This window comes from Ictidomys tridecemlineatus, chromosome 12, assembly GCF_052094955.1.
Source record: "Ictidomys tridecemlineatus isolate mIctTri1 chromosome 12, mIctTri1.hap1, whole genome shotgun sequence".
Classification (NCBI taxonomy): domain Eukaryota; kingdom Metazoa; phylum Chordata; class Mammalia; order Rodentia; family Sciuridae; genus Ictidomys; species Ictidomys tridecemlineatus.
The window spans coordinates 61,923,473-61,940,721 of record NC_135488.1 but is presented as its reverse complement, the minus strand read 5'-3'; the positions used below and the strand labels follow the sequence as shown (position 1 = coordinate 61,940,721).

Sequence of the window (17,249 nt, the reverse complement as noted above, 5' to 3'; positions counted from 1 at the left end):
TTACCTAATAAGGGGTCTGAGCCGTCAGGAACTAATTTGAAGGTGCCAAAAGACACTGCCTCTGTGCAAGGATAGCAGGACACCAGAAGAAAGGGTTAAAAAGATTTAAATCTTTTAAACCCAGCACCGGCACTCCCAGCACTGTTTCTCAGCCTTGTCCCAAGCAGCTGCAAGTCATCTCATTGTGGTCAAGGACACTGGCCCTAAATTAGAAAAAAATCCCAGAAAAGTTGCCTGGGCTGTATAAAAATAGCAAAAGGGACCCTGGCCTCAGCCCCTGTCTTCCAGCCCCTTTTGCCCATGGAAGTTGGAGGGTTCTGGCCACAAAGGATGTGACAGTAATTTTCAGCACTGTTAGTTTATGACCTAGGGACAGGAATAGTCTCCCCTTTTAAGATCTGACAGTACACCCCATTTGGCCTGGAGATATCTGACAGTTTACCCCATTTGATGGGTTACTGTTATAGCAAAAAAGCAGTTTTTGCTATACAGTATCCCATCAAACTAAATACCTAGGAGACTGACAGAATCGATAACTACACCCAGAAAAGAAAACGACAGAAACTAAGGCCAACTCCAGTTTTGTAAGCAGCTTCTGCAAAGGGGTCTTCAAGGAAGCCTAAATAAAAGGATGGAAACAGCCACCTCCATTGCATATCAATATGCCTCGTATAAGAAAAAGGCCCAGAAGGAGAGTCTGGGTGCAGTTGAAAATGGCAAACTCGCTTAGGGTTGATGGCATTGTGATGATGGTAATGGAGACAGGTCAGGCTCAAAAGTACCTTGTGCTCCAACCCTTTGAATGCAGCCTGGAAGAAAAAAGATTAAGGCACAGGTTTTCATATGCTGAATTGTCCAAACCTCGCCCTGGATGAAATTTCTTGTGTAAATTAAATGCAGAGATAACATTCATAAGGACTATTTCAGACTATGAATTTAAGAAAGGGTCCAAAACTAGAAAAGATAAAAGAAAGTTACAGGTATGGAAATATAATATAGTAGAGAAAATTAGAAGTAAAAGAATTATTTCTGGATAAGAAAGTATTTTGTCTGGTAAAGTAATACTCTTGGGCTAAAGTCCAAGATGAAAGAAGACAAAACTAAGAACATAAAAAAGTTGTGAATGTTTAAGTAAGTTGCCCAATGTTTGTAGAAGACAAATCTCAAAAAGTTTGTTTTTGTGATTCAATTGGCTATAATTAGCACAGTCAGTCAAAATTATCTGAACTGTAACGTACTGATATGAAGCAAAGTCTGAAACGTTAATCTGCTCTTATCTATCAAGATAATTTTCTTGTGTTTGTTAGGTTTTATTACTTGGGAAAACTAAGTCTTAAATGAATTAGGGTTTGTACCTGTTTTAAAGTGTTAAAGATTACTTTTTACGGGTTAAACAACTGTTATTTAGGTTATAACAATATAGTTGACACCCTAAATATATGTGACTAGGTATATAAATGCATCTGAGAACTATATCTGTGTAAGACTTGTTTAAGTGTTATGTAAAAGTTTATAAAATGAAATTTTATGTAGTTTCCTGGCAAGATAATCAAGAAGTGCTCTCTTTATCCATTGTATCTGACATAGAAGGGCCACATTATCATTTGAAGATCTGTCATATTTATTTGCTTTGACCAAGTCAATTTATGATCATTAACACTGTTCTCTACATGTATAACAGATTTAAGGCTATCCTTTGATTTTTGTTAACCCATGTAGGCCTGTGATTATTGTTATCGTACATTCTAGATTCTAAATTGTACTTTCAAAGGTAAACTTAGTTAAATGTAAAGCTTAGGAGAACATTTTGCCAAGTTGGTGTTCTCCAAACTAAAATTATGTTTGGAGAATTCCAAATTCTCAAATTTATATAAAAATAACAAATTTGGGGGTATGGGGTTGCAGCTCCGTGGTAGAGAACTTGCCTAGCATGGGTGAGGCACTGGGATCAATCCCTGGCACCACATAAAAATAAATAAATAAAATAAAGATACTGTGTCCATCTAGACAACTTAAAATCATAAAGTATAATACCAATAACAAATTTGGTTGGTATTTATTCATGTCACTTGATGTTTTATAGCTGGATAAAGTAACCTGTTGTCAATAAATTATATATACAATATTGTGTTACTTCTCACACTGAAATTGGAATTTAAATGACTTCTTGAAAGACAATAAGGAAATCCTGATCTGTTTAAAGGTGACATTATAAAACACGGAAGCATTGTGCCACTTTTTCCACAAAAAACAAAGTTAAAAGCTCTCTTAGCCTTTCTTTAATTCATGTTTCAGATGTAATGTTGCATTGTCTTAATTATGAAGAGCCCTGACTTACCTGAGATTAGGCCCTGCCTTCCACCTAACTCCATGTTAGAATGGCTTCAAAATAGGCTAGACTTCAGCTCATTTAAATTTATGTTCAAAAGATTGATTTTGCTACTTTGCCTGCGTCCTCCCGGAGCCGTTCTATCTCCTCGCACCTCTAGCATCCAGGGAAACGCACCGCGCACCGACGGAGCGGACATGGGCAGAGCGATGGTGGCCAGGCTGGGGCTGGGGCTGGGGCTGCTGCTTCTGGCACTGCTCCTACCCACGCAGATTTATTCAAACCAAACAGCTGTTGTGACACTTTCAAGTAACTCCTCACAGAGTACCTCCGCTGCTCCCAATTCAACTAATGCTACACCCAGCACAGGTGGCAGTGCCCTGCAGTCAACAGCCAGTCTTGTGATCTCGCTCTCTCTTCTACATCTCTACTCTTAGAGACTCGGGCCAAGAAATGTCTCTACTTCCCCATCTTCTAAACCCAATCGGAATGGCGACTAGAAGTCCAGTGTCAAGGAAGAAGCTGGTCTGCATCAAATCTACCAATTCCACACCTGATTTTATTGGCACAGAAAACGTTGAGAATTCCAAATTGATTGGTTTGAAGGACATGTGAAGGGTTTCCCACGTGATGGATGCCAATATTAAATCTGCTGGAGTTTCATGTGCAAGATAAAAAGAGATAACATTCGAAATTGAGACATGATTTCCTTGAATGAGGCAAAAGAAATATGGACATTTAAAAGTCTATCTTGAAAACAAGAATAGATTTTGTCTAGAGATAAAGGATGGAATGTGGAATGGAGATTTCAGTTTTTATTTGGTTTATGAGAAATCTATAAGGCCATAAAACAGTTAGGTAATATAAAAAGCTTCCAAGATTCTATTTATACGTACACTAGAGGGAACTTCCAGGTGTTACTGTAAATCCTCAATGTATTGTTTCAGCAGTACTAATTTAATGCTGATATATTCTAGAAAAAGTTTCACATTGTTAAGCTATTTCTGTTCCTTTGGGAACTGAACTCTTTCCTCTGTGGTTTTTGGATTTGACATTATATTTGAACTTTTATGTAGCAATTGACATGTGTCAGGGCAATGATAGATTGGAATTCACCCCAAATCCAGGCATCATGAGTAAGTCTTGCTTATCCTCTCAAAGTCAAATGGTAGGCATCTCCCATTTCCTGTTTTCATTCAACAAGAGTGCCAGATTCCTTTAGCATTGACTTCAACTAATTTCAAAATGCTGCTTTTTATTTCTACATCTGTTGAATACTTTTCATAATTGAAAATGGTCTGCTTTGAAGGTAAAATGGCAAATCTTGAAATTAGAAAGCCAACTATGTGAAGAAGCCAAATTTATAAATCAGCATCTGGGAAGTGAAGACTGGAAGCTAACTTGCATATTAAATTCACAAAAACTTTTATACTTTTTCTGTAAATACTTTTTTTAAAACTATGGATCAGAATAGCCACATTTTGGAACACTTTCTGTTATCAGTCAATATTTTTAGGTAGTTAGAACCTGATCCTAAGCTTAAAAGCAGTCTTGATCTTTTAAATCTTTTACAACTGCCTTGAAACACAGAAACCTTTTGAAAAATACACACTCCCTAAAATGTTTTGTTCGCATAGTCACACACTGATGCTTACATGTTCCAGTATCTAATATGGCCACCATAGTCTTGATAACCCAAATCATTTTTTCTCATCTTTAGAAACCTACACGGAACAACCAGATCAAACAGATCTAAAGCTACTGTGTGTGTGAGTGAACACTCCCCTTTGCTTCATACCTGAATGCTGTACATCTATTTGGATTGTATATTGTGTTTGTGTATTTATGCTTTGATTCATAGTAACTTATGTTATGGAATTGATTTGCATTGAACACAAACTGTAAATAAAAATAAATAAATGGCTGAAAGAGCAAAAAAAAGATTGATTTTGATGTAAAGATTACTGTGATCTGAAACTTAGTTATATAATGTATAACTAAGTAAAGGTTCAAGAGTATGAAGTTCATTTTTCTAGGTTCATAGCTATTACACAAACTGAATGTGTTTTTGCTGTTAATTTCATTTTGTATTTTCCTTGTAACTGTTGCCTGTTAGTGTTTTGCAGAGGTACTGCTTCTAAAAACAACAACAACAACAAAAAAAAACCTGGGTTAATTTGAGATAATAAGCCATCATATACAGGACAGATAGTATATAATTCTGACTATCAGTACTAATGCTGACCCCAATTAAATGAAAGGGATAACTGTAAAATTATAGATATTGAAGTTATAACCTGTTGCTCTCTCTTAAAGACTGGTGAAGCTGGCTTGTTGGGTGTTCAAAATCAAAAACTTGGAGACCAAAGTCAAGAAAGTAAAAGGGCCAAGGGAAAAAATAGCCAATATTTTGGCCCTTGTGTTCTAAAGGTCAGCCAGGACCCAGAGAATGACAGGAACCCCTCTCTGGACCCTGCAACTCTGGTGAGTCGCCCAATCTGCTGATCAGGGAGATCAAGAAGACACTAGAGAACAGGAAGCCAACCAGTGCACATTCTGCAAAGAGGAGGGTTATTGGAGATGGAAATTTCCCTGATGCTTTCAAGAGAAGCTACATATGGTCAGCAGGACCCTGACCCATCTTGGGAGATAGCACCACTGGTAGAAGAAAAGCTGAAGGATCCAAGAGGCTTCACATATGTCCCCAAGAGTGATCTCTGAGGAATCTCAGCTGATTTTTAAGAGCAGATAGGAACAAGGTCAGTCTTTTTTGGGGGAGTGGTGTAGGGTGGGTGCTGGGGATCAAACCCAGGGCCTTGTGCATGTGAGGCAAGTACTCTACCAACTGAGCTATATCCAGATGTCCACAAGGTGGGATCCAGCCCACAAGGTCAGTGTTGACCAACTTGGTCTTAAAGACCTGGCAGGAGAGCATAGCTTCAGCACAGTCCTACGTGGACATTTAAAAGGAAAAACAATTTTTTAAATGTAACTTTAAGATGTACACCTATGTCAGCCCTACAAAAAGTAAGTAAAGCTGGAGGCTGTAAAGAAAGGGTTCTTGTATGAGAGTGCCTAATAATAATGATCACAAAGTACTCCAGAGTTGCCAGTTTGTCCTGAGTTACTTTGAGTTTGATCTCATAGACTTACTAATCTTTCTCACCTTCTAAATTTATAAACTTGATTTGTTTTCCACTGATAAGATTATGAGTTACTGATCTCATGGTTTCAGAAACTGGCTGAAATACCAATTGCTTTTGTGCCAATTGTTTATTTTTTAAAAAGAGTAATGCTTTGCTTCTTGTTAATTATTGGCTTAGTATGATCCCTGCCCTATGTATGCCTTGTCCAATCACCTGCCATCTACCACCATGGACCTCTGGTCTGCTCTGATGCTGAATGCCCTTAATTGTCCACACATCACTTGACTGAGAAAAAGAACTTAGGGTTACTTCCCCCAACTTCACCTGCTTTCAGCAAGAAGTAGTTTGGAGATGTCCTCACCCAATTTCCATAGAAATGAAATGTAGAAATTGAGAGTGGGTAAATGCAACAGTGGCCTAATTTATGCTTTGAATATGACCCTTGCTGCTTTGCCACTGCAATTGATTTTTTTTAAAAATGGGGACATGTTTATTTCTCTCCCTCTCTCCCTATTCCTCTATAATCTACCCTGCTTCTTTTTTAAATACTTTTTTAGTTATACATGGACACAATATCTTTATTTTGTTTATTTTTTATATGCTGCTGAGGATCGAACCCAGGTTCTCACACGTGCGAGGCGCGTGCTCTACTGCTGAGCCACAACCCCAGCCCTACCCTACTTCTTAATCTCAGGGGAAACAGGATTACCTTCTTCTTCATTTTAGGCAGATTTATCTGTCTTTGACTACACACCTACCATAGGAATGAAGTAATCCAGACTTTTGGGATGGTACCAGAAGATCTCAGAAATGACTATCCCCCAAATTAACAAGTAAACTCCAACTCCAATATAGAACACTTGGAATGTAGCCTTTGAATCACCTCTTTAAAAGCCCCTTGTACCTGCTGATGGGCAGAATTCACAGCCGTTGGGATAGAAATCCCTTGCATTTCTCCTTTGCTAACAAAGCAACAAATCTTATTTTTTCTTCTTCTCAAAACCATGTCCTCATTATTGGATAGGCATCAGTGGTGAGGATTGAGCTTTTGGCAACATGAGGACCTCAGTGAATCTCCTTGGGTTAGTTGTCATTTTTATAATTGAACTGTAAGTATTGTTGACTTTGAAAACTTTTTAGAAATAATTTCATACTTTTCTTTCTTTTTTTTTCAGTACTGGGGATTGAACCTAGGACCTCACACATGCTAGGCAAGTACTCTACCCCTGAGATACATTCACAGCCCTAAATTCATACTTTTAAAAAGTTGAAAAATACTCTTGGATAGCTGGGTGTGGTGGTCGTTGAAAAACAGAATAAAGAACTTCTGAATAGTTGGTTGTGGAAGTGGTTGAAAAATAGAATAAAGAACTCTTGAATAGCCAAGCATGGTGGTGCATGTCTGTAATCTCAATGATCAGCTGAAGCAGGAGGATCACAAGTTTGAAGCCAACCTGGGCAATTTAGCAAGACCCTGTCTCAAAATTTAAAAAAAAAATTAAAAGGACTGGGGATGTAGATTAGTGGTAGAGCACCCCTGGGTTCAATCACCAGTTAGCAGGGGGAAAAAATAGCCTCCTGAATATCTTTAATTCAGATTTCCTAAATATTTACATATTACCACACTTCCTTGATTCATTCTATTTTTTTCTTTTTAATATTTATTTTTTTAGTTGTTGTTGGACACAATACCTTTATTTTATTTATTTATATGTGGTTTTGAGGATCAAACCCAGGGCCTTGCACGTGCTAGATGAGCATTTTACGGCTGAGCTCCAACCCCAGTCTCATTCTATTTTTTTCTAAGGCATTTGAGAGTGTATTTCAGATATGATACCCCTTTACCTCTAAATACTTCACTGTATTTCCAGAAATATAACAATAGTTCACTAGTCAAAAGTAGAAAAAGATACGATGCTAGTAATTAACCCTATATATCTCACAAAAAACAAAATTCACCAATTTCTGTACTAATGACCTTTATTAGATTTAGGCTTTTAATGCTATTTTAATATATTTCTTACCTTTGGGTCATGTGTACCTTTAAAAACATACTACTGCTGGGCTGGCCATGTATGCTTGGAACCCCAGTGACTTGGAAGGCTGAGGCAGGAGGATCATAAATTCCAGGCCAGCTTCAGAAAATAATGGAGACCCTGTCTCAAAATAAAAAATACAAAGTACTGGGGACGTAGCTCTGTGATAAAGTACCCCTGGGCTCAAGCCCTAGTGAAAGAGAGAGAGAGAGAGAGAGAGAGAGAGAAAGAGAGAGAGAGAGAGAGAGAGAGAGAGAGAGAGAGAGAGAAAGAAGGAAGGAAGGAAAGAAGGAAGGGAAGGGAAGGAAGGAAGGAAGGAAGAAGGAAGGAAGGAAGGAAGGAAAGGAAAGAAAGAATGAAAGAAAGGAAAAAGGGAAGAAAAAAAGAAAGAAAGAGAGAGAGAAACCCCAAACAATGCTGTGGCTATAGCTCAGTTAGTAGAGTGCTCACCTAGTGTGCACAAGGCCCTGGGTTCAATCCTCAGTAACATACATACACACATGGGGGGAAAAAAGCAAGGAAAAAAATTCCCACATTGCTGTCAATTTCTACTGCAGTGGTTCCCAGACTTGTACATGAGAATCATCTGGAGATCTTTTTAAATTTCCTAAGTTCAGGTCAGTTGGACCCAGTAGTTATCAAATGCCTAGTGATTCCAATGTGCAGACAGATTCAGGAAATTTTGTGCTGTTTTCAAAGGAATTCTATGGGCTGTGTTGCCCCTGAGATGTTACTCGGGAGACTGGCAGTTGGGGGACTCATGGGGTAGATAAGCATCTTCCTGGGAGGGGAAGAACTTTTGAGGTTCTGCCAGACTAAGCAAACTGCTGTCCTTGGGGGCTCTTCCTAAATGGCTCCTTACAGAAGCAACAATTTCCAAAGTCAATTTCTGATTTTCATCCATCTCTTCATTGTTCTCTCTTTTTCTTCAGAGCCTAGCACATAACAAGAGTTCCACAAATGTCCAATGAATTCATGGATGAGATTGTGCTTTCACCATCCTGTTTTCTAAGGCCCAGAGAACAGGGGAAAGGTATTAAATTAGAGGCAAACTCTCAGGGGCAATGACACTAAGGGATAGGAGGAGTCAGAAACCACAGAGAATCAGGGGTAATAGGTGTCAGAGTTGCTCAGAACTTACTTAATACAGGAAGAAAGCTTTTTTAAGTCTGTGCTGTGGTGCACACCTATAATCCCAGTGACTCAGGAGGTTGAGACAGGAGAATCACAAGTTCCAGGCCAGCAGCTGCAGCTTAGCAATGCCCTCAGCATTTATTATTTATTTTTATTATTATAAAAAAAATAAGAAGAAGAACCCAGTGCAAAAAAAAAAAAAAAAAAAAACAAATACACACACATACACACACACACAACAATTTGGAGGAGCCCTGTAGCAGCTCTATCCTGAAAGAGCTATCCTGAAAGAGCTACTTCATTAACATTGAAACAAACACATTTGTGTCTTTCCACAATGTCACAATTTGTTGAATAACAATAAATTCAAAGGATACACCATTTTCATCTATGGCAGTTCTCTGAATACTGTGTGTCACCTAGTAGTCATAAGCTGGGAAAACATAAATTCTTTTAATCCAATTGAGGATGGGGGACAAAAAGACAGTGTAAGTAATACATAATTGGGTCCCATCCAGGAAATGGGGGCTGATTCAGCAGGAAATAAAATGTTAATACTTTCAGGACACATCCCCCTCCTCTACCTGTTGCCAAGAATATCTGCCTCCTGAGAATTGTTCCTCCCTACTAGGATTTGTGAAATAACAAATGAAATAATGTCTCCTACGCCATTCCCTTTCTGCCTGAATCATTATACCTTTGGCCCACCTTTTAGCCATGTAGGCAGGATGGGAGAAGAGGTCATGAGAACAAAGGAAATCTAAAATGTATAAAAGGGGCAGGATGTCCCCCCACTATTTCCTTACACACCCAGCTCTGGGACCCCTTCTCCTGGGAGAAGTCTATCTCTGTTCTATCCTTTCAATAAAACCTGCTTTCTGTGCTTGCCTCAGCAATTCTTCAGTATTGAATCTTCACATCTAAGGGAATGGAACTTGGCCCTGATGAATTTTCATCACCGGTATCAAAATCATGATTTCTAATGTCATACTTCACATGATGATGTACACATAGGTGACAGAAAGTGTTGAGAAGGCCACAGGGTTACAGGATGCTGAGCCAAGAGCACAAGAGATGAACCCAGAGTCAAAGAGTCACTGTAGGTGGTCAGAGAAGGGTTTTTAAAAATTATTTTATTTGTTCTTATTAGTTACATATGACAGCAGAATGCAATTCAATTCATATTACACAAATAGAGCAAAGCTTTTCATGTCTCTGGTTGAACACAAAGTACAATCACACCATTCGTGCTTTGATATACGTACTTAGGGTAATGATGTTCATCTCATTCCACCGTCTTTCCTACCCCCATCCCCGCCTTTCCCTCCCTTCCTTTTGCCCTATCTTTTAAAAAAAAAATACTTTTATTTTATTTATTTATTTTTATGTGATGCTGAGGATCAACCCAGAGCCTCGCATGTGCTAGGCAAGCGCTCTACTGCTAAGCCACAACCCCCTCTCCCCCCTTTGCTCTATCTAAAGTTCATCTATTCCTCCCCTGCTCCCTGCCCCATCCCCATTATGAATAAGCATCCTTAGAGAAGACATTTGACATTTGGATTTTGGGGATTGGCTTACTTTACTTAGCATTATAGTCTCCAACTCCATCCATTTACCTGCAAATAAATAAATAAAACTGATAAACCTTTAGCCATGTTAACAAAGAGAAGGAGAGAGAAAACTCAAATTACTAACATCTGTGATGAAAAAGGAAATAATCACAACAGACACCACAGAAATACAGAAGATAATTAGAAATTATTTTGAAAATTTATACTCCAATAAAATAGAAAAAAAAAAACAAAGGCATCAACAAATTTCAAGAGTCACATGTTTTGCCCAAACTGAACCAGGATGATATACATGATGTAAACAGAACAATTTCAAGCAAGGAAATAGAAGAAGCCATCAGAAGATTACCAATCAAGAAAGGAGCGGATGGATACACAGCTGAGTTCTACAAGACCTTTAAAGAAGAACTAATACCAACACTCCTCAAATTATTTCATGAAATAGAAAAAGAGGGAACACTTCCAAACTCATTCTATGAGGCCAATATCAGAGAAGGATTTTAATGAACCAGTGCTGTAGAGTTGTCAAAGCAGAGGGTTCCAAAGAATGAAGGACAGTAGTTTTAGTTTCAGGATTTGGGAAGTGAGATTTGCATGGTCATCACCAGCAGGAGAAAACATGCTCTGCTGAAATCTGAGCAGAGAGGTTCATTGCTATGCTGATTTTCCTGGGCAAGGCTGACAGGGTCAGGGTACTGCTGTGTCCAGTCTCAGAGCATTCCTCCTTTTACTGATCTTTTATAGGTGAGGAGTTTGCACCGGATCAGGTTGATTCTCTCCTGTGTTTGGTGTTCCTCATATGATTTGGGATGTCCATGTATCCAGCTACTCCTTGATTTAGTTTGCGCATATAAGTTACTTACTAACTTGTACCTGAAGGTTGTGCTGGGCAGATGGTGGTTGTACACTTGTACAAACAAGGTCTAGAGCCATTCTACCTTGGCGCTTAAACTTAAAATGGGGAGCTCATTGCTGACTACTGCTATACAAAACGGAGAAACTCAAGTTTAGGCAGCGCCTGAAAACTTCTGTTTTATACATCAGGGAGTAACTCAGAGCTGGGCACTGCCTGCTCTCCACAGACAGGGTGGTTTATTCTCTAAGCCCAGCAGGTACCCTGGCCCTACAAGGCATGGGCTTCCTTCAGGGCTGGTCACTAGGGGGCAAGGAGCAAGACAACCTTCACTGGAGGAGGTCAGGAGTGTAAGGAACTGGGTCTGAGCTGGAAGGCAATCCCACAGCCCTGTGCTAGCAGGTGGTTTAGCGGTTTGGCGAGCTGGGAACACCGCCAATAGTTCGGGGCCACTTCCCTGCCCTTCCTATTTACCTAATCGCGCAGACTCCGGTCAAACCTGCACTCCCACTTCACTTCTGGTACCAGCGACCTAGGGAAACTGTTCCAGCACCGGGCGCCTGAAACCTTAGGTTTCGCCCCCCGCCCCGCTGGACAGCTCCTCCCACCGCCCCGCCCCGCCCGGGGCCTTAAGGGTCTCGGATCCCCTGTCGAGCACCTGAGATCCGTGGCATGGAGCCTGAGAGCCACAAGGAAGGCGGCTTCGGCCGCACGGTGTGCGTGCTCACCGGGGCCTCCCGCGGCTTCGGCCGCTCGCTGGCTCAGCTCCTGGCTGGGCTGCTGTCCCCCGGCTCGGTGTTGCTCCTAACCGCCCGCAACGAGGAGGCGCTGAAGCAGCTGGAGGCAGAGCTGGTCGCTGAGCACCCAGGCCTGCGCGTGGTGTGGGTGCCCGCCGACCTGGGCTCGGATGCCGGCCTTCAGCAGCTGCTTGGAGCCCTGCGTGACCTCCCCAGACCCGAAGGGCTTCAGCGACTGCTGCTTATAAACAACGCGGGTGAGACGCGGGGGCTCGGGCCGACTCTCCATTTAAGCGTTCACTTCCCACATCGCCGGGCGATTCCTAGGCGGGCAGACTAGGCGGCTGAGTCCGAAGGACTGGTTGTTTCATGTGTTGCTGAAAGCTCCGTCCTTGTCCCCATGCCAATCTGATAGGGAGGACATGGTTTTGAGAAAAAAGGAAAAAGGTTTATGGCTTTGCTAGTAAAAGAGAAACAGGGTCTCTGTCCCAAAGACTGATTCTGCCCATCAGTAGGAGTAGGGGTCTTTTAAAGAGGTGATTCAAAGGCTACAGTCCTCCTGGTCTCTGTTGGAATTGTAATTTACTTGTTAACTTGGGGGATAGTCATTTCTGAGATCTTCTGGTACCATCCCCAAACTCTGAATTACTTTGTTTCTATGGTGGGTGTGTAGTCAAGGACAGATAAATCTGCCTAAAGTGGGGAAGAAAGGTAATCCTGTTTCCGCTGAGATTAGGGAGTTGCGGGGGGTGGCGGTTATGGAGGAACAGGGAGAGAAAGAACCATGTCCATTAAAAAAAAAAAAATCAGTTGCAGTGGCAGAGCAGCAAGGGTCATATTCAAAGCATAAAGTGGACCACTGTTACACAGCCTCGATGGCACATGGAAGCAAAATGTACAGGAGGAAGGCCGGGTGCTCTGATACCGACCTGGTTCTCGACCTGGTCCTTATCCGGACAGTCAAGTTTTCTAAAGTGTTTTTGAACTTTGCAGAACATTTTGCGCAGCGCCCTCTAGCGAGGGCCTGAGTCAATACACTTCAACTACCCCTAGAGCTTCCCCTCTAGATCCCTGCTCCCCAGTCCCAGAGCAAGACAAGTGCATTCTCAGTGGGCAGCTCCAGTGGTTGGTCTTCTCTCCACACATTAGTCTTTCTTCAGAGCTTGAGAAGCAGGAAACGCCTTGGGAAGTGCGAGGCGGATGCTTGTTCTTGGTCTGGATGGGAAAGGTGTCTGGAGGACCCTGGGAGAAGAAAGCCCCTCCCATGCTGGGTTATTTTGCTTCCCACATTCCTGGTGCTGGGGATTGAACCCACAGTCTCCCACACGCTAGGCAAGTGCTCTACCATAGAACCACATCCCTGGTGCTTCACTGAGTTATTTCCACCTCTGTTTTTTCAGCCACTCTTGGGGATGTTTCCAAAGGCTTCCTGAACCTGAGTGACCCAGCTGAAGCAAACAGCTACTGGGCTATGAACTTGACTTCCATGCTCTGCCTGACCACCGGACTCCTGAGGGCCTTCCAGGACTGTCCTGGCTTGATCAGGACTGTGGTTAACATCTCATCCATCAGTGCCCTGCAGCCCTTTAAGGGTTGGGCATTGTACTGTGCAGGGAAGGCTGCCCGTGCCATGTTGTTCCAGGTCCTGGCTGCAGAGGAACCAAGTGTGAGGGTGCTGAGCTATGACCCAGGTAGGTGGAAGGTACTGCCATCACTGTCCCCCAGAATTGGCTGGTCCCCCTCTGAGGGCTGGACAGAGGGCCTAGTCTGTCTCCTTGGAGGAAGGATCCACAAGGTATGTTGTTTCCGAATCATGATCTCACACCTCAGGTGAAAGATAGATTCCAGGGAAGTTAAGAGCTGGAAGGAGGGAGTGGGGACTTGCCTCGACTAGAGGGTTGAACAGGGAAGTCTGAGATATTAGATGAAGAACACTAGGGTTTGAATTTTGAGCCCAAACCATCTTATGTGAAATGGGAAAGATGCTAACTGTCTTAATAGGGAAGTAGGGGAGCTAAAGGAGATAGTGCATGTGAAAATGATCCTCTTCAGTGGAGTACTCTCTAATTGGTAGAACTTCTAGTTGTTCCATAGGATTTGTCACACTGCATGACCTTCATAGGTATACTTGATAGGAAAACCGGTTCATCTGTGTGTGCCCAGCAGCAAGCTAGCAAAGCTACTGGGCTATGAACTTGACTTCATGCTCTGCCTGACCATCAACCTCCTGGTGGTCTTCCAGGATTGTCCCATCGTGGGACAGTATTGGGTAGTCTGCAGAGAATGTTAGCTGAGTGACATGCAGACAGACATTGTTGAGTGGTGACAACCTAGGCTAAACTGGGCTGGAACCCTTGTAGTGGGCGATGCTGGGATGAATAAGATCATTCCTTGTCCTTGGGGAAGTTGAAAGGTATGAGGTCTTGGGACACCTGATCTGGTTTCTGACCTCTCCACCCAAATACCACAGTGCCAGGGCCTTTATTCTAGACTTGCAGTTCCTGCAGTTAGAAGGGGGTGACAGGGCGATGGTTGAATATCTGAGCAGCCAGGTGGAGATCCAGCTTTGTGTCCTGGGGACAGAGATATAGAGTGGCCTGCCCAAAGCCCATATGTGGCAATACCAGGATTCTACCTTGCTTCTAAGATTGTGATCAGTACCATGTCTGCGTCTCATGTTCTCCATTGCTCCCACCCCAGCAAACACATGCGGTTTTTCTGGAGCCAACATCCCAGCTCATCACAGGCTCTGAGCTCAGCCTAGAGCTCAGTCAGAACACAGTGACCAAATGTCAGTTAAGCTAGGTGTGGAGATGGCAGATGGCCACATGGCTAGGTTTGATGTCAGGAGTCTGAGCATTCTGAGAGAGCTGAGATTTTTAGGAGCTCCCCAGGGACTGAAAAAGGCAGAGACCAGTCTAGTTTTCATTTCAGTCTCTGGACAAATGTTCTAGGGCTGGGATTGTGGCTCAGCAGTAGAGTGCTCACCTAGCATGGGCGGGACCCGGATTCGATCCTCAGCACCACAAAAAATAAAGACATTGTGTTGTGTCCATCTATACCTAAAAAATAAATACTAAAAAAAAAAAGAATATTCTAACAGGTGTCCAAAGATAGAGTGGGCTGTTTGGAAAGGTAGCACATCTCTTGTCATCAGGATGAGAAGTGATTGGAAGGTGTTTGAATGTTAGAAGATGATATTCTTTCCAGCCTTGAGATTCTTGTGATTTTCTGTCCCTCATGATCATTAACTCCAGATTCTGGGATGTTGTAATTTCTATATGAAGAATAACAAGTGCTTACAAGAGTTCAAAAGGGAACAACTCCTTACAGATGGGAGACTAGGAATGATTTTACTGGAGGAAGATGAACTCTGTATTGACTCATGAGGGCTGTGTGGATGTTGGCAGGTGGTAGACATGTCCTAGCAGTGCAGGTAAAGGAGGGAAAACATGTTAGGGAGTGACAGGCCTTGCAGTTTGTCTGGAAGCTGATTGAGGACAGAGGGAAGTGAATAAGGGCGCCTTGAGTACTGGGCCAGGCTATTGGGAAGCCCCTGAGGGGTTTTCAGCAGAGGAATGGGTATGGTATTTTAGAAAATGAGTTTAGCAGAAGGGTGGATTGAAACAGGGAGAGAGAGAACCGAGGCTTTGTGAAAAGGAAGAGCTTGGTTGTCAGGGTATGTAGGTGCAGGAGGATCCTGCCTGGGGCCTGGCTGACTGTGGGCAGAGGGTGCGGTAGGAGGAGGGCATGGGATTTTAAATACTTTATATGTAGAAGTGGGAAAATCAAGAGAAGGTGCTGTGGGACTGGAGTTAGTATGTGCTTAGCACATATAAAGCCCTGAACTTCATCCCCAGCACCACATTGAAAACAAAGTCAGGGGAGAAGGTACTTCTTCATGAGGAAGTAGGACCTCATGAAGGGGACCGTGTTTTGTGTGGGCTTTGGAATTTGAGTCTGGAACTCAGTAGTGACAAAGAGGGGACTTTGGCCACTCTGACCATGAATTTGAGCAAAGATGAGGTAGGTATTGCCTCTGACCAGACCTGACTCAGCTCCATAACCTAAATCCATAGTAGGGACCCATGACCTTCTGGTCCTGTCTTCTGCTTTTTGTCCTCTAGGTATCATGGACACAGACATGCAGAAGTTGGCCCGGGAGACCTCAGTGGATCCAGACTTACGAAAAAGGCTACAGGATCTGAAGACAAAGGGGGAACTGGTGGATTGCGGGGTGTCAGCCCAGAAGCTGCTGAACTTGCTGCAAACAGACACGTTCGAGTCCGGAGCCCATGTGTCCTTCTAATAAATAGCTTATGTTCTTGGCTTCTTGGGTCTTTTGGCTTCCACTTTGGGGTATAGCCCAGGAGCCCTGGGGCTTCCCACACCCTTTCACAAAGCCCCCTTCCAACCCTGCTCATCGCAGACAACCATTCATGCCTACTGCCCTGCCCACAAAGGCAGCCAGTGGGAGTGGCAGGTGTCACCAGTTTTCAGATCTGTGTCATGCAGCCTGGCTTGGAGAGAGGTTATGGGTATTGTAGTTCTCTATCCCCAGGATGGGAGAGCAGGAAATGCAGCTGAAACACTGGAGAGAAAAGTTTGGATCTCTTGCCCCTGGCTGGTCCATGGGAAAGGAGGGAGTGATGTGATGTGAAGGGTAGCCCATGTAGTCTCACAGGTGGCCTGGAGGGAAAGAGGACAGAGCAGGTTCCAACCCACACAGATCCTCCTTGCTTTGGATAACAAACACTTTCTGTCAAATTTCCTGTGCTTATCCTGATGCCTTCTTGCTTTAGAACCCATCTCCCAATAGGCTGGGAGTTTATGTACACAGAGAAGGCAAACACTAATAAAATGAGGCTCAGTCTTCACTAATGCCTCCCTCCTCCTCTCCTAGAGGGCTCATAGCTGGTTTCCTAGGCCCCAGGGTGGTCCAATGCCTATAAACCCAAACTTGGGGTGTGTTGCTCTTTTTCCTGAGGAGTTGTCATGAAGCTGTGTGCCTCATATCACCGAGGCTCACTCAGTGATAAACCCAAGTAGCCAATGGTCCCAGATGGATACTGAGACGCCTGTTTCTTCACTCTTGCTCACAATGACCCAGGTCTTTACTACCTTTTTCTTGTCCTGAAGATACTCAGAGTATACATCATTCAGGACCCAACACACCACCTGCTCTCCCCGTAGCCCTCAGGGATGGAGGGGTTCTCTGCTTGGTGCTGCTTTGGATTTCCATTTCTACCCCTTGCCCATATGTCAGGGCTCTGAGTGACATCCAGCTGCTTTGTGAGCCCCCCCGGCATCACCTATGTGGCCCATGGTCCTGGTCCTCAGTGGAGTGGGCTTAGGACAGGCGTTCCTTCCAGAAGATGGGCAAAATTCCGAGAGAAGCCTGAGAAATTCAAACCTTTACTGCTCAGAAGACTGGGGAAGGCTT

General features: G+C 43.0%; 2 protein-coding genes across 2 annotated transcripts; both read left to right on the top strand.

The window, feature by feature from the left end:
- Positions 1-2,491: 2,491 nt before the first annotated feature.
- LOC101968601 (signal transducer CD24) lies at positions 2,492-4,270 on the top strand. Its single transcript, XM_078029029.1, has one exon. The coding sequence runs from the start codon at positions 2,527-2,529 to the stop codon at positions 2,764-2,766; it is 240 nt and encodes a 79-aa protein (XP_077885155.1). The 5' UTR covers positions 2,492-2,526; the 3' UTR covers positions 2,767-4,270.
- Positions 4,271-11,552: 7,282 nt separating this feature from the next.
- Positions 11,553-16,136, top strand: LOC101968888 (sepiapterin reductase). Its single transcript, XM_005322186.5, has 3 exons — positions 11,553-12,063; positions 13,207-13,497; positions 15,934-16,136. The coding sequence occupies exons 1-3, from the start codon at positions 11,742-11,744 to the stop codon at positions 16,113-16,115; spliced, it is 795 nt and encodes a 264-aa protein (XP_005322243.3). The 5' UTR covers positions 11,553-11,741; the 3' UTR covers positions 16,116-16,136.
- Positions 16,137-17,249: the final 1,113 nt, after the last annotated feature.

Coding starts and splice junctions, on each gene's coding strand:
- LOC101968601 (XM_078029029.1), top strand. CDS start 2,527: ATGGGCAGAGCGATGGTGGCCAGGCTGGGGCTGGGGCTGGGGCTGCTG.
- LOC101968888 (XM_005322186.5), top strand. CDS start 11,742: ATGGAGCCTGAGAGCCACAAGGAAGGCGGCTTCGGCCGCACGGTGTGC. Junction 12,064..13,206: donor GCTGCTTATAAACAACGCGG/GTGAGACGCGGG, acceptor CTGTTTTTTCAG/CCACTCTTGGGGATGTTTCC. Junction 13,498..15,933: donor GGTGCTGAGCTATGACCCAG/GTAGGTGGAAGG, acceptor TTTGTCCTCTAG/GTATCATGGACACAGACATG.